The following is a 14,392-nucleotide window of genomic DNA, read 5'->3' as shown; positions in this document are numbered from 1 at the left end:
TTGATTGTGTCGTACGAGAAATATTAATGGGTACAATATTTGTTCGTCACCATTTTTGTGAGCATCCTTTGAACCATTTTGTCATTCCTTAATATGTGGGGTCCCTGTTGAATGTCACATTTGTAAAGGGTCCCTTGGAAAAAGAGACAGAGAATCGACTTCTAAAGGTTAACTCACAAAATTAGGAATACTTTATTGGTTGGTTTGCATTGAAGAACTATTTTCCGACCACAATATAGATACAGACAGGCATAGAAACCTGCAAATACAACAGGCAGTGCACTCTCAAGAACCTTTAAAAACTTACTTCCAGTGTCAGCACTTGATACCCTTATTACAAAAATAAAAATGAAGAAAATGTATTTTATTGCAGTTATTTACATGCATGTGACTGTCCCGTTTTAGACACGAGCAGTGAATCAAGCCCCCTGGTTACTAAAGAATGTTGAAGTGTAGATTAAACATATGTGACAAAGAATACACTGAGCCCAGACTATATATACGTTTATTAAAAGTAGAATTTGACCAAATTTCAGATATTTTATACAACTGAATTTTGTACAAACTTCAGATGAACCTTAACAAAACCTTTGCAGTTCTCCTGTAATGAGGAAGTTACCGTTAAGTGTTTTGAAAATCTACAGCTAAATTATCTTCTTAAGCGTGTGCAATTTCAAAACGGCTAATTAAGCTTCTGCTGCCGTTCCAAAGCGTGGTGCCAGAAATCGCTTACTACGAGGGACAGGATATTGACCTTTCTACTTTCGCTCCTCTGAACCGTGTCCAAAATTATGTTTCAAAAAGTTTTTTAAAGGCTGTGCCGACTTCTGCAATCATGTCTGTTGTTGTCATAGAGCGTCCGTGTTTGTGGAAGGCCTGGTGGTTGCACTGTCTGGTAAGGGTGCAGGCTCCCAATGCAGCCACAATGGAAGGGTTGAGCCTGGCAAACAAACAGGAAACAATGAACTATATACTTGTATTGATTTTATTTTTATTTATTTATTTATTTATTTATTTATTTATTTATTTATTTTAAGAACGGTTCCTTGGAAATTAGATCTTGAATTGTAGAAGGCCTACCCATGTGTTTTACGGGAGTGATACACAAAACTGCTCACATTAAATTATACTTAACACAGCACTCTGAATTCATATTGCAACCGGTAAGTTATGGTAATCGTGTTCACTAAAACAATATTAGGGTCAGTTTACTCCAACTTTGTGTGTTCCTTTATTACTTGTATATTTACGAGACTCTTGTGTGTACATTTTATATACATTCTAAGTTTGGAACTACTGTAAACAGACACTGAACATCAAAATACTATTGTTCACTAAACCACTCCACAATACTAGGTATCGTAGGACGACCACTAGTAGGACAAACTTCTTACCCGCTTGTTTTTTCTGGTCCAGACATAAACGCCCAGTGTGCCAGCACTCCAAGAGAGCCAGAAAGTAGATCTCCTTGTCCTCCACATCGACGACTGCTACCTTCATGACTACATACAATTACTACATAAAGAGAAGAGAGAAGATATTCAATCTGGTGCACAAACAGCTTAGACACTATCAAAGTGCTTTCCACTTCGTTCACTTTTGAAGCTGTAAAGTAAATATTTTATCATATTATTATTATTATTATTATTATTATTTATTTCTTAGCAGACACCCTTATCCAGGGCGACTTACAGTCGTAAACAAAAATACATTTCATAGTAACAGTTGAAAAGTTCAAAACAAAATACAGAGCTGTCTACTGCGAGTGTGACACTGTTATTCTGGAGTCCTGAGCATATTACCGAATTATGAAAAACAAGCTTCTTCTTGTACTTCATTATGCTGAATTCTTCTCTGAATGTATTTATTTGACTGCGATGGTACTTACCCTTATCTCCATCAGAAATAATGTCTTTTTCACCTTTCTGGACAATAGTCACATTTCCCATAGCTTGGCTAAGCCTCACAACATTTCTCTGATTATCACTGCTGTCCACAGAGTCCCTGCACTGTATACAAGAGAGATCTTTTTAGTACAGGGTATTAAAAAGTACTGCATTACCCATAAATCAGACTCATTTACAATTTTAACAAAACAGTTCTAAAAATGAAGACAAACAGTTCAACTAAACGTTTTTTGTCAATGTCTCTGTGTACAATTGGATTTATTTAACAATCCATTCAGTTCTGAACAGGACATTAAAGTACAGTGTCAATCAAGACACTACATGTTGATTAATTGGGGAATAAAAAAGTGTAAGTACAATTTCAATTAACATTTTTATCCAATTTCTTTACCGGGAAAAAGTCCATTGAGACATTTTTTAAGGACACTGTGAGGAAAGAAGTCTAGATTACAGTGCATGTATATCACATCCAGTAGTGGATATCAACAGTAAAATATCTTCCTTTAATTCTCGCATTTATCTCTTTAAGACACCTGTTGCTATGAAAGTGTGCTTACCACTGCTTCGTACAGCCGACTGAATTCCATGTAATTAGGAGTCAGAATGGCGCGCTGGTAACCTTGAATGATAGATGGCTGCTGAGCAATAAGCCATAATCCATCCTGTCCAAAAAATGCAAAAAGGAACACACAGACTTAGGAACTGAGAAGAAAAAAACCCACAATCAAAACCATGCTATTGTAAAAGAAACTCAAATGAGTACTTACTGCATCAACAACAACAGGAATGCCCAGAGCCTTGGATTTCTCTATAATAGCCTGGAATAAACAAGGAAACAATGTGGTACAATTAAAAATGAAAGAGAACTCAATCTAACCAATGCCAGATCACTTTAATAGCAGCGCTTCTGTACTCGGGGTTATGGGGCCAAACCCTCCTTGTTTATTTTCTGAATAGATCAATGTCTGTAATGAACACCAGAACAACTGATCACTTGTTTCTGAAAGAAATAGGTCAGAGAACTCAAAGGCTGTGGCCCAGTTTCATACATATTAAAAACACTAGCACTATAAACCTGAGATTCTGACCACTAATGCAGTAAACCCCGATTAGAGATCGAGTCCCATTTTATTAAATTAACATGGATTATGATATAAAAAGAGAAAACAACAGGCAACTTCCACTGTCCCCAGATTGACACTCTCAATAACTTGTGACAAAGTATGTGACCAACCACGCTTCATTATAATTACCCCAGTGTAGTGCAAGACATCATGTTTTAAAAAATGCTATAACATGTGTTTCTTTCAAAACTGCACATTTCAGACCCATGATGTAGCCAATTATGTATTCAAAGCCAACAGTTATTGCAGGCTACTCTGTAATAAAAACTGAATTTAATAGAGCATGTCAGAACTTAAATGTACTGCACATCTGTTACTAGCCTAAATTTCACAAACCGATTATCCATATGTAACAAACTCATTTTTCCTTTTTTTTATCTACTTGCTCTAACTTTTGTTTTAATTAAATGATAATCATTGCTTGATATGCTCAGTAAATTATTAAGTAAAACTGAAGATTGATATACAGAACTTTTTGTTTCATACACACCTTAATGGCTCACTCAGTTAAAACATTGGCATACCTTAGCATTTCCGAGCAGGCGATCATCTCTGCCTAACCCTGGTCCCACAACTACAGTATGAAGCCTGGACAACCACTGCTCAACTTCCTCAACTGCATTAGGGCTGTCACTGCAAGAAAATATTTCATAGATAAAATGGCACATGCACATAAAATAAACATAGAATACAGAAAGATAACAAAACTAAGTTTCCTTTCTAAGAGACGGTGATTTTTTTAGCGAAAGTTTAAAGGAATCATTTATACCATCTGAATTTATCAAGTTCATTTATTTTTCCAGTTTAATATCCTATTATGCGTGCTCTTTGTCATTTTCTTGGTTTCATTTGATCATTATTTACCAGGCTTACTAACTAATGTCCTTTATTGACCCCCATCCCCTTTTTGTGTGAGGTGATTTTAGAAACAAGGGAAGTGCATACTTATCGGCTCTGCAATAGTGAGTTAGTAAATGGGAAACCTCAAGACAAAACCATAGTTGCTGACAAATGTTGGACAGAAGAGTAAAGCAAAGAGAGCATGCTGCCTCTACTGCAATTATTAAACTGTAAAGAGACCAAATGGTGCAAACAGGGGGTAGAGGCAGCGAGAAGCATGTTTGTCAGGCAGTGCTGTAAAGGCAGACCAGCTTTGAGGAGAGGCAAACAAATAATTATCTTAACTAGATAGACAGAGAAGGAGATGCGATACCTTTTATTGGACTAACTAAACAATAATTAAATCACAAGCTTTCAAAACCTCAAAAGGTAGGACTACTCTCACCTGAAAGAGACCTTTGAGGTCTTGAAAGCTTGTGAATTAATTATTGTTAAGTTAGTCCAATAAAAGGGATCACAACTCCTTCTCTTTGTCTATCAGCTCTGGACTAATACAGCTACCATTCCACCTATCAGCGATTATTATTATTATTATTATTATTATTAGTTTATTTAGCAGACGCCTTTATCCAAGGCGACTTACAGAGACTAGGGTGTGTGAACTATGCATTAGCTGCAGAGTCACTTACAATTACGTCTCACCTGAAAGACGGAGCACAAGGAGGTTACGTGACTTGCTCAGGGTCACACAATGAGTCAGTGGCTGAGGTGGGATTATTTTAAAGTGAGTCAGTGGCTGAGGTGGGATTATTTTAAAGTGAGTCAGTGGCTGAGGTGGGATTATTTTAAAGTGAGTCAGTGGCTGAGGTGGGATTATTTTAACTGAAACAGTAGTGTGCCATAGTAAGCTAATCAGCATCAGAGCACACCATAGTGACTTCATCAGCATCAATGTAGTTCCTCAGATGTATGCTTCTTTCCATTACAGATGTTCTGTCTTTGCCAAAATCCTTCCTCTTGCTATCACTGTTTGGTTTCAGTGTAAATGGCTTTCCCAATTGGCTTAGGCACTTTGTTTGGCGACACGCTTGTTTCAATTCAGATCTCTGTTGCCTGTCAAAAGCATTTTTTTTTTTTTTTTTTTTTGACTAGGGCAAATTATTTTAATAGAGGAACGTAGGTATACAAAAGGTAAACACAATCTTTGGAAATATATATGCATTTTAACTCTATTAAAAGGGTAATTCGCTTTATTTAAAACGGAACAAGACACATTTATATATGTTTATAGTACAGAGAGCATGCCACAACAAATACATTATTAGAATTAATTTTTAGGCTAAACTTACAGGACCGGATGTACAATCAATTCTGGGCTGTATGATTTTATTACAGCAGCAGCATCTTTCGTACAAAATACGTGAGACAAATCTGCACCCTGTAAAACAAAAAAAAAAAAAGTAGGAGCTTTCAATCTTCACCACAACACAAGGAAATATCAAATAAAAACATGGGACTGTAAACAAACGATTCTACATACCACTTTAAGAGCAGATATAGCTGCAAAGTATGGTGCTCCTGTATATCTGGTAAGAAAGGAAGGAGAAGTTAGCTTTGCACATTTTTTTTTTATTAAGTTTGTTTACATGTTTCCCCCTTCTAAAATGCACTATTTGTATTTACACTTGGACAGTTTGTAACTAGTTTGAAACTTTTACTAATTGCATACCGCTAATAAATCAGTTTATGACTGGCCTAAAAAAAATCCACGTAAAAATGTGTTTCTATTAAAATGAAATTATTGATATTAATTTATCATATAGGACTAACTACTGTCATTTAGCATGGAACACAGGGTGAAACAAACAGAAACAGTATTTTGCTTAGTAATCTTTTGATACTGTATAATTAGTGTTCCATGTTTACAGTTTATTATTATTATTATTATTTATTTCTTAGTCCTTATCCAGGGCAACTTAAAATTGTTACAAGATATCACAATATTTTTACATACAATTACCCATTTATACAGTTGGGTTTTTACTGGAGCAATCTAGGTAAAGTACCTTGCTCAAGGGTAGAGCAGCAGTGTCCCCCACATAGGACTGAATCCACGACCCTCCAGTCAAGAGTCCAGAGCCCTAACCACTACTCCACACTGCTGCCCTGCCCGGTTTATTCCGAAAAATTACAGGATTTTTTTGTTTTTGTTTTGGACGTCGGTTTTTACAGGCTTATACACGATTTTTGTCTATTATTCAACATTATCCCGGGACTATTTTCTAGGAAATACACTATTTTGATTAAAATGTCGTTTTATTTTAACTCTGACCATTGTAATAAACAGCCCTACACACTATCCTAGTGTACAGCAGCTGTTTAGACATCAGAGGATCAAATAAGCAGCAGTGTGGAGTAGTGGTTAGGGCTCTGGACTCTTGACCGGAGGGTTGTGGGTTCAATCCCCAGTGGGGGACACTGCTGTTGTACCCTTGAGCAAGGTACTTTACCTAGATTGCTCCAGTAAAAACCCAACTGTATAAATGGGTAATTGTATGTAAAATAATGTGATATCTGTATAATGTGAAATAATGTATAATATGATATCTTGTAACAATTGTAAATCGCCCTGGATAAGGGCGTCTGCTAAGAAATAAATAATAATAATAAATAACGTTCAACTGTGGTTCTCTGTCACTTCACAAACACACTGATTATGTTGGCCAATCATCAAAGTCTGATTACTGTGGCAATTGCTGGGCGTAGTAACTACTAGCTTGATCAAAAACTAAATTTAAATACTTACACGAAAATATAATATTTTTAGTGGATGAGGAATAGGGATAAAACATAAATCAGTTTATGAATATTCAAAAGAAAAAGTATACAAAAATTGCAGAAGTGGGTCAGATGAGGCAGAGGATGCATAGCGCTGCAAATACTGCTGCATTGAGGTACAAGTTCGCGCTGACAATAAAAAAACATACTGAAAAATAAGCGACACATTGAACTAAAACAAGAACGTGAACTGAGAGACAAGCAATCCATTTATGCAGCTTTTACATGGGCTTTAATAAAATGAGAGCACAGAATGACTGTGTTAATGAGTTTGTCAGAGCGCTGTGCTTTGATGGACAACCACCGTTTCTGTATTGGTGACTTCGTGAGACAGTACTGTAACATGGAACGCATTCATGGAAATGTCCAGTGTGATTTTTGACGCGTCTTCTGATGGCTTGCACCACCCAGTTCTGTCAATTTTATTTTTTATGATTTCAATACGAATAAACCTGGCTTGTTTTGTGCTGATATCATGTTCATACCTTCTGTAGATACTGTTTCCGTCAGCACAGTGATTGCCCAAACGTTCGCAAAGTACCAGTTAACTTGGGATAACGTGGCTTCGACTTGCACAGATTCTGCTTCATCATACATGCCAGGGACATTAAACCTATCAGAAACCAGAACTGCTACGCATCATATTCCACGTGTAAAGTGCGTATACTGAGATTTTTTCCTCCCGATTTTTACAGATGTTTCAATTAAAAACTATTTATTACCAATTTTATCTCTATTTTAATATATGTAAAATAACCTTTTTTTTTTTTTTAAAGATAAAAACCGAAAACACGGCACACTATGTATAATAAATGTATTATTATATTACTGAATTAGTGTTAAACAACACCAAACATCCGGAATCTCATCTTTCAAATGTTAGGCAGTGTGTATGGTAACACATGTTTATAATACTGAAGTTCCTTGATGTATATGTATTACTAACACTTAGAAAAATGTCTCGCTTGTTCTTGTGTTTAACAGATGAACCAAAATGATACAGTAGTGTAATGTGTTAAAAATATTCAAACATTTACTGCAGGATTAAAACCGTATGTAACGCACACATTCTAAATGAACACGTTATATAAATAGAATATGTTGAACTTACTCTCGACATCCCCCTATGATGCCAACCCTCCCATCTTGACCTTTATGTTTTTTTGAAGTCAGGGGAGGAATAATGTTTCTCACAAGTGGAAGAATATTTTCCATATTCCTTACTGTTTGCAGATTGCTCAGTGAGAAGGCCCTCTCGATTACTGCAAGAGAAACACCATTAGATATTCTCAGGTAAATATACAGCTACTTCCACATACAAACCTGGGAATTCTCTGGGTCCTCCAGAACAGCTACACAGATTTTAACTCCACATCATTTGAAATATTGTAAAATTAAACCCTGACACACAAATAGGAATGCGATCACAGAATTATGTTCATAAAAAAGTAAAATGTTAAAAAGTTAATTTCCTACTGACAAACATACAAGGTAAAATACAGAACAGAGTTTTGTCCTTTTCTGGTTCACATCTCGTTTTCCAACCAACCCATTGATCTTTTCAAACTCCAGCTTCTCATTGCTTTCTGCCAATGCTAGTATTGTTTTTCGAATCTCCACCTTGGTAATTCAACTTCAATTAAAGTACGTGAAAGACCTTCACATAGCTTCATGTAAGTTAACAAGGTGTGTGTCGGGTGTCTCATTATAATAAGGGATGTCATCTTGTGCAGTTTAGGGATGAGCACTGCTAAGCGATCTGGCAGCTCAAACTGTGCAAAAGAAGACAGACGTTATAAGGACCACCCAATGTATTTAACGTATAAGGCATTGAGTAAGGCATTGTACTCAATATTACATCACCATGAAACATATGTGTCAGAATTGTGTTCTATGCTCTGGATTACATCAACACAAGCATCACTTGCTGTTCTGTAACTGCCTCCGTGAAAATGATGTATATTAAACAGTAAGTGGCTTCAAGTTCCATTTTCTGTTTCTGTCCCTTTCTATAGCGTTTGCAATCATTCCGAGTGGCTCTTATTGCAATTCATCACTGCGTTGTCAGCAATAAAAAAGGAAACACTCTTACTTCTACCTGTATATCTAATACCTCATTGCCATGAGCATGGATTGACTGCCAGTCTGAGCTGATCCGGGTTCTCCTGCATTGCTTCCGAACCCCCCATTGATAGTCTACCCGAGTTCAGTGATACTCCCTTTTTCATGCAATCTGAGTTTTTGACGGATGTTGATGGTTCTTTCCCAGCAAGCCTTGCGGTTAGGTCACATTCCTTTGTTTACAAAACCGAAAGGATTGACACTATTATTTTGCTTCTGACACACCTAACACCTAACACTAATCCTAACAGCTTTCTGTTACTAAAAATAACGCTTGAGAATATTAAAGCAGAGAAACCACAAGCCCGCCACGAATGGATTACATGGTTATGCCAACTCGTCACTTGATTGGTCAGTGTTGCAACGTACTTCCACCCATCCCATTTTGAGAAAGGGTCCAAAAAAAGAAATTAGGGGCAGCTCGGATTGGCAGCCAATGCGGGCTGGCTAAATTAAAATGGAAACGCAGTATTAGGGGCAGCAGAGTTTCCAATCTGGGATGAGAGGTGCATGAAAACGAGTTTATGACAGGCAACTAGAACCGTAAAAAACAGGCAAAAATAGCTTGGACCCTAAAGGGTTAAGAAGGACAGTTAGAGAAAATCTGAAATGTATGCTCTATATGAAATGCTTATGCATATTACATGAAAACTCAAACCTGCTTGGGAACGGCATTATTGCTGGCAACTGGAGGAGCGGTGGATTGCGAACGCTGATGAACTCATGGAAAGGTAGGCAACTGGGTTATATTTACAGGTTACTGGTCAAAGGAGAGGGACTATCAGACTTTTGCATCTCAAGTTAAACTTAAGTTTTAAAACTTGGGCCGATAGCTATTCTCTTTCCTGCTAGGGAAGCTCCATGGTGATTAAGCAAGGTAAACCTGAAGTACCTATTGGCTGAGATGGAGCTGATGTCATATTGTGGTGATTAATGTGGTCAGCGTGGTGGGGATTGTGCTGACCCAGCAGAGGGGCAGAGGACCCAGTCTGTGTGCACGGCTGGGCAGGGCTAGCGATCCCAGCAAACATCTGTCCCAGCACCTGCAGCATCTGGAGCTCGCGTGAATGTTCTGCTTCACGACGTCTGTCTTCCACTTTGAGCCTCTGCTCCTCATATTTGTAAAAATTCTCTTCCGCCTCCATGCTCTGCTCCAGAAATTTTTCCATGAGCTTGTCCAGAGACAGATTTGTGTAGCGCTTTTTGGACCTTTTAGGCCGTGCCAAGGGAGGTGTTTTGGTTTGAGTGTTGCTTTGCCTCTGTCCTGCACCTGCAAAAACAAGGACACAGATCATGACTCTCATAACTCTTCATCACAACTGTTTTTAAAATAGGATAATTTTTCAATTTGTTTTTCACATTCTTGCTTCAAAAGGTGTGCGCTTGCTATATAACCAATTCAAAGTTTAGGGAAGGAGGAAACATATGTCATAAGTTAACCTTTTTAACCAGTTCTTGATGTTTTGCCTAGCATGTGCTAGCAGGAGAGCAGGGATGGAAATAAAGACTCCTATTGCATAGCAGTTTCACCCATTCCAGGTTTTATTGTCTGCCACATTAGCCCCAGTGTACAGGTAACAAGCCAGGGTGTGTCTTATTAAACTCATAGTAAAACCAGGAATGGGTCAAACTGCTATGCTATGCTTATTTCCATCTCTGGGGACAGTAACTTAATATCTTAACTTTATACTATCAATTTTAAGTTGTACAGCTTTTTAAAAGGTGACCTTAAAAAGGTGGATTAAAGCACATATCTCTAAAATACACTTAACACAAATATAGCGAGTATATAGTGTCTTCACATCTTCACAGTCAGCTGCAGGCCTGTGGTAGCAGGTGAAACTTTCAACACCTTAGTACCCGAAATAAGACCCGTTGCATAGCAATTAGATCCATTCCTGGTTGTACTATGGTAATAAGACACGCATGGGCTTGTTTCCTACACACTGTAGCTAATCAGGCTCGTAATAAAACCTGGAATGGGCGAAACTGTATGCAATAGGTGTCTTATTTTTATCCCCGAATTACTTCTGCATTGCGCTTACCGTTGCTTGATGACGGCACTGGGATAGGGAAGGGCGGGCTTTCCAACTTCACGGTGTGTTCAGCATAGGAGCACTCGCCAGTGCTCTCCATATAGGCTTCGTGCGCGTGATCGATTCCTTCTGCCTCCTCTTCTGTGCCATCCAATGCTTCATCCCCCACCGCAACACTGTCGATCATGTCCTGGGGATCGATATGAGGTCTGTTGCTTAGTATTCCCTCCATTTCGTCGTAAAACTTGCAGATCTTCCGATAGTGTCCATTCTTTTTAATCCCTTCTTTTGCCTGGTAGTACTGCCTTTTTAATCCCTTTACTCGTATTCTGCACTGCTCGGGCGTCCTATCGAACCCCATCTCCCCAAGCCTACAGGCTACGTCTCGGTAAACGTGACTGTTGCGAAAGTTTCCGTCCAACGCGGTCTGCACATCCTGCTCGCCCCAGATATCCAGCAAAGCTCTGGTCTCCACGTCTGACCACAGGAAGCCTCTAGTGTTTGCTAGCATAATAGTTCAAGCACCCGCAATGTAAAAGCGAAAAAGAAACACAAACAGCTGCACACTGACCGGGGGAGACAGAGAAAGTTACATAGAGCACAACACTAGAACTTGCACATATCTCGCACTACTTCACACTCCAGGCCTCGATATTCGGATCTGGTCAAACCAGAGCGTGCTTCGCGTTCTTGAGTTCCATGCTACCAGTAAAAAGCATGCAGATATCACCAATGCATGTGGTTAAGTGCTTCATATCACGTTAATCACAATGAGCGATTCCCCACCATTGTGCAAAACAGCTTACAACTTCGGCGTACGTTGTCTGCTGCAACAACGTCATACCATTCTGTGCATTACATCATGGGTTACTGGAAAAGATGTTTGCTGGGTCTTAGATAGCGTGGTGTTTCTCTGCCCCGTCTGCTACTTACTAACAATGCAACACTATCGGGCCGAAAATGATATTATCAGCAGTGCTATTCATTGTATAAATTATTTGCAAATGCAAATGCATTTTTTTTAAATGTTATGGATTACATTTTGGTAGAAGTAGAGATGAAATGATGATTGACAATCGTTTTTTGATTTTTTTTGTTTTGTTTTTTTCCCAGTTTATAAATGATGGGGAAAACTAAATTATACTACATTTAAATGATAAGGAGAAGTGTGGTTGTCATTTAAAATATAATTTCAAATGTTTTGCTAATCATCCATCTAAAACATAAAATGTACAACTGAACAGCTTTAACTTGTTTTAACATATTTTAACAAATTAAAAATGCTTGTTTGCTTTAAACAAAGTTTATGTACCTTCTTCGTGCAGACAGAAGAGCATTACAGCAACCGAGGTCAATACTGTAACACAGCAGGTGGTTATTACAGTCCCCCAGAACATTGCACTAGTGTCCCCTGTATCGTGATTCTCGCGACATTCTGCCTGGGCACACCTTTATTTGTCAAGGGCTTGCGTTGCTGTTTCTTACCTAGTGCTGGACAGCCAGTTAATCCTGCTAAACCAACAACGAAACGGCAAATATTAATCATGAGGCTAGTATCCTCCTAGATGAAACAGTGCAAAACAGGAAGACCGCAGCAGCCTGCGTTTACATAAACACCGAAGAGCCAATCACAGTTATCCGAGTTCATGGGTCGTGCTTCCAATCACGTGATTGTATGTGTACCTTAAGCTTTGAAAACCTAACAACAGTCAGTGAACGGTTCAGTAATGAACCCAACTGCAACACGTATTGGTCCGAATATACGAAAAAGTGATTCCGGTACTTTATCTCGACGTTCCTTCGTGTGATGTAGATATAACATTTAGATATAAAAACAAACTAATGGAAATCAGTTTGATGTTGGAAAGGACTGCATTACAAAGACCTCACTATGTCCCCCGCTGAGGAAACCATACCCGCAGGGATAAGCAGAGAACTGGTTGTGACGTTTAGCACAAGTTATATGTATAATAATGTCGAGGTATGTGGAGGCCGTTTTTTTTTTTTTTTTTTTTTAAACGTATGTCACGTGGTGATATTGGCGTTTATTTTAAATGTACAGCTGTGGCGGGAAAGGGATTTTTCTATTGTGTGTTTTTTTCCAATGCTGGAGCAAATAAATGTAAAGAAAGTAAGTTTGTACAGTGCCCCAGTGGGGTATTGCATCCCAACCATCAAACTGTGTGGGGACATACCCTGTCTGTCCACATTGTTAGCTTGATTTGATTCGTCATTGCCCTGATGTTCTCCTGGTATACCCTAGATACCTTGACTACTCTAAAAGGCTGAACGAATGCTGTACTTTATGGTTTGAGGAACATGAAGGAGCCTTAAGGCATCTTCCACGGCCACCGCAATCCCCAGATCTCAATATTGTTGGGAGCATTTTTGGGATGAACTTAAGAGTATCCGTCACCATCATGGTACATGAATGACTGCACAGATTGACATACCTTTCAGTCCCTTGTGGAGGGTATACCACGTGACGTGATATAGGTACAGTTCTCAATAAAGTGATCAGACAGTGGATCTCAGGAAGGGGACCACTATTTTTTTTTTTAAACCAAATCCCAGCTAGGTCACCCACAATAACTTTCCTAAAAAATGGTACCACTTGACATTGAATGACTCCTATTATGATCTAGACTAGACCACTTTTCACTTAAATTGAACACAATAATGCATTCTCAAATTAGTTAAAGGGTACTTCCCTACATATTCTAGCTGACACATTTTCTTTCACTTAACATTGAGAAAGAGTAGACTTTGTATCTCTTTTTATAGAAAGGAAACAGGAAGTATATGATATGACGATGGGGGACTTAAGGGAAGTGAAATTCAAGAAATGTTTAAACAAAAATCTGCTGAGCCGTGCTCCCATTTCGTCCTTGGTATTAGTTGTATTTAAGTTCTGAGTTTATTTATTTATTTAGTTATTACTTCATTTCTGACACCTGGGTATAATAATAATAATAATAATAATAATAATAATAATTAAATACAAAAAATTGCAATGCCAGATTTCACCAACACCAACGCGCAACTTGTTTCTGATTCATAAATCCAGTGAACATGCTATTTTTAAACGAACATTTATTAAACTATAATAGTTTTCCATAGCAAAATAAACAGTAAATCAGAAAAAAAAAATAGTTATTTACTCCCTTACAGGAATAAAATTTGCCAGAAAAAAATTGTGGAAACAATAAACTGATAACCCATTAAGTACCAAATATTTTTGTCTTTGAAAAACTCAGAAAGCAAGCTGTATTTAGGAGCTTCAGACTGAAAGTAAAGTGGAGGAGCAGGTCTTGTATCCGCACATGATTTTACACCAAAACGCTGCATTTCCATTTTGTTTTGTGAAATTACTGTAAAACTACAATATGAGCTACTTATGACATTTCGCGTGAGAAGGAGACGAAATTTACAAATTACAGTCAGCACTCAGATATAAGACACTCAGATACACATCGGTCGCGTTTTACCGTCCTTGTATTAAGAAACAAATCAGTTCCCATTATAA

At 38.0% G+C, this 14,392-nt stretch overlaps 1 protein-coding gene across 4 annotated transcripts; it reads right to left on the bottom strand.

The window, feature by feature from the left end:
* Positions 1–487: 487 nt before the first annotated feature.
* Positions 488–12,481, bottom strand: LOC117407508 (ATP-dependent (S)-NAD(P)H-hydrate dehydratase-like). Of its 4 annotated transcripts, XM_059029144.1 has the most exons (12): positions 12,352–12,451; positions 10,876–11,056; positions 9,723–10,100; positions 7,821–7,971; positions 5,412–5,457; positions 5,221–5,309; positions 3,556–3,664; positions 2,675–2,725; positions 2,465–2,569; positions 1,889–2,009; positions 1,395–1,515; positions 488–940 (listed from the first exon to the last, which is right to left on the bottom strand). In XM_059029144.1, exons 2-12 carry the CDS (start codon positions 11,051–11,053, stop codon positions 790–792), a joined length of 1,500 nt encoding a protein of 499 aa, XP_058885127.1. In that variant the 5' UTR covers positions 11,054–11,056; positions 12,352–12,451; the 3' UTR covers positions 488–789. The 4 variants fall into 4 exon arrangements, with proteins under 4 accessions (XP_058885127.1, XP_033868512.3, XP_033868514.1 ...); XM_034012621.3 differs by lacking the exon at positions 12,352–12,451 and having other exon boundaries at positions 10,876–11,953; XM_034012623.3 differs by lacking the exons at positions 9,723–10,100; positions 10,876–11,056 and having other exon boundaries at positions 12,352–12,481.
* Between the last annotated feature and the right edge of the window lie 1,911 nt (positions 12,482–14,392).

Source organism: Acipenser ruthenus, chromosome 8 (genome assembly GCF_902713425.1).
Source record: "Acipenser ruthenus chromosome 8, fAciRut3.2 maternal haplotype, whole genome shotgun sequence".
In the NCBI taxonomy this organism is placed as follows: Eukaryota; Metazoa; Chordata; class Actinopteri; order Acipenseriformes; family Acipenseridae; genus Acipenser; species Acipenser ruthenus.
Note: the sequence above shows the minus strand (reverse complement) of the source record. Positions and strands in the feature narration are given on the sequence as shown.

Excerpts from the sequence above, each read along its gene's own strand:
- LOC117407508 (XM_034012621.3), bottom strand. The coding sequence starts at position 11,377 with ATGCTAGCAAACACTAGAGGCTTCCTGTGGTCAGACGTGGAGACCAGA. Across the intron at positions 5,310-5,411 it reads CTATATCTGCTCTTAAAGTG|GGTGCAGATTTGTCTCACGT; the intron begins GTATGTAGAATC and ends TTTGTTTTACAG. Across the intron at positions 2,570-2,674 it reads TTCCTGTTGTTGTTGATGCA|GATGGATTATGGCTTATTGC; the intron begins GTAAGTACTCAT and ends TTTTTTGGACAG.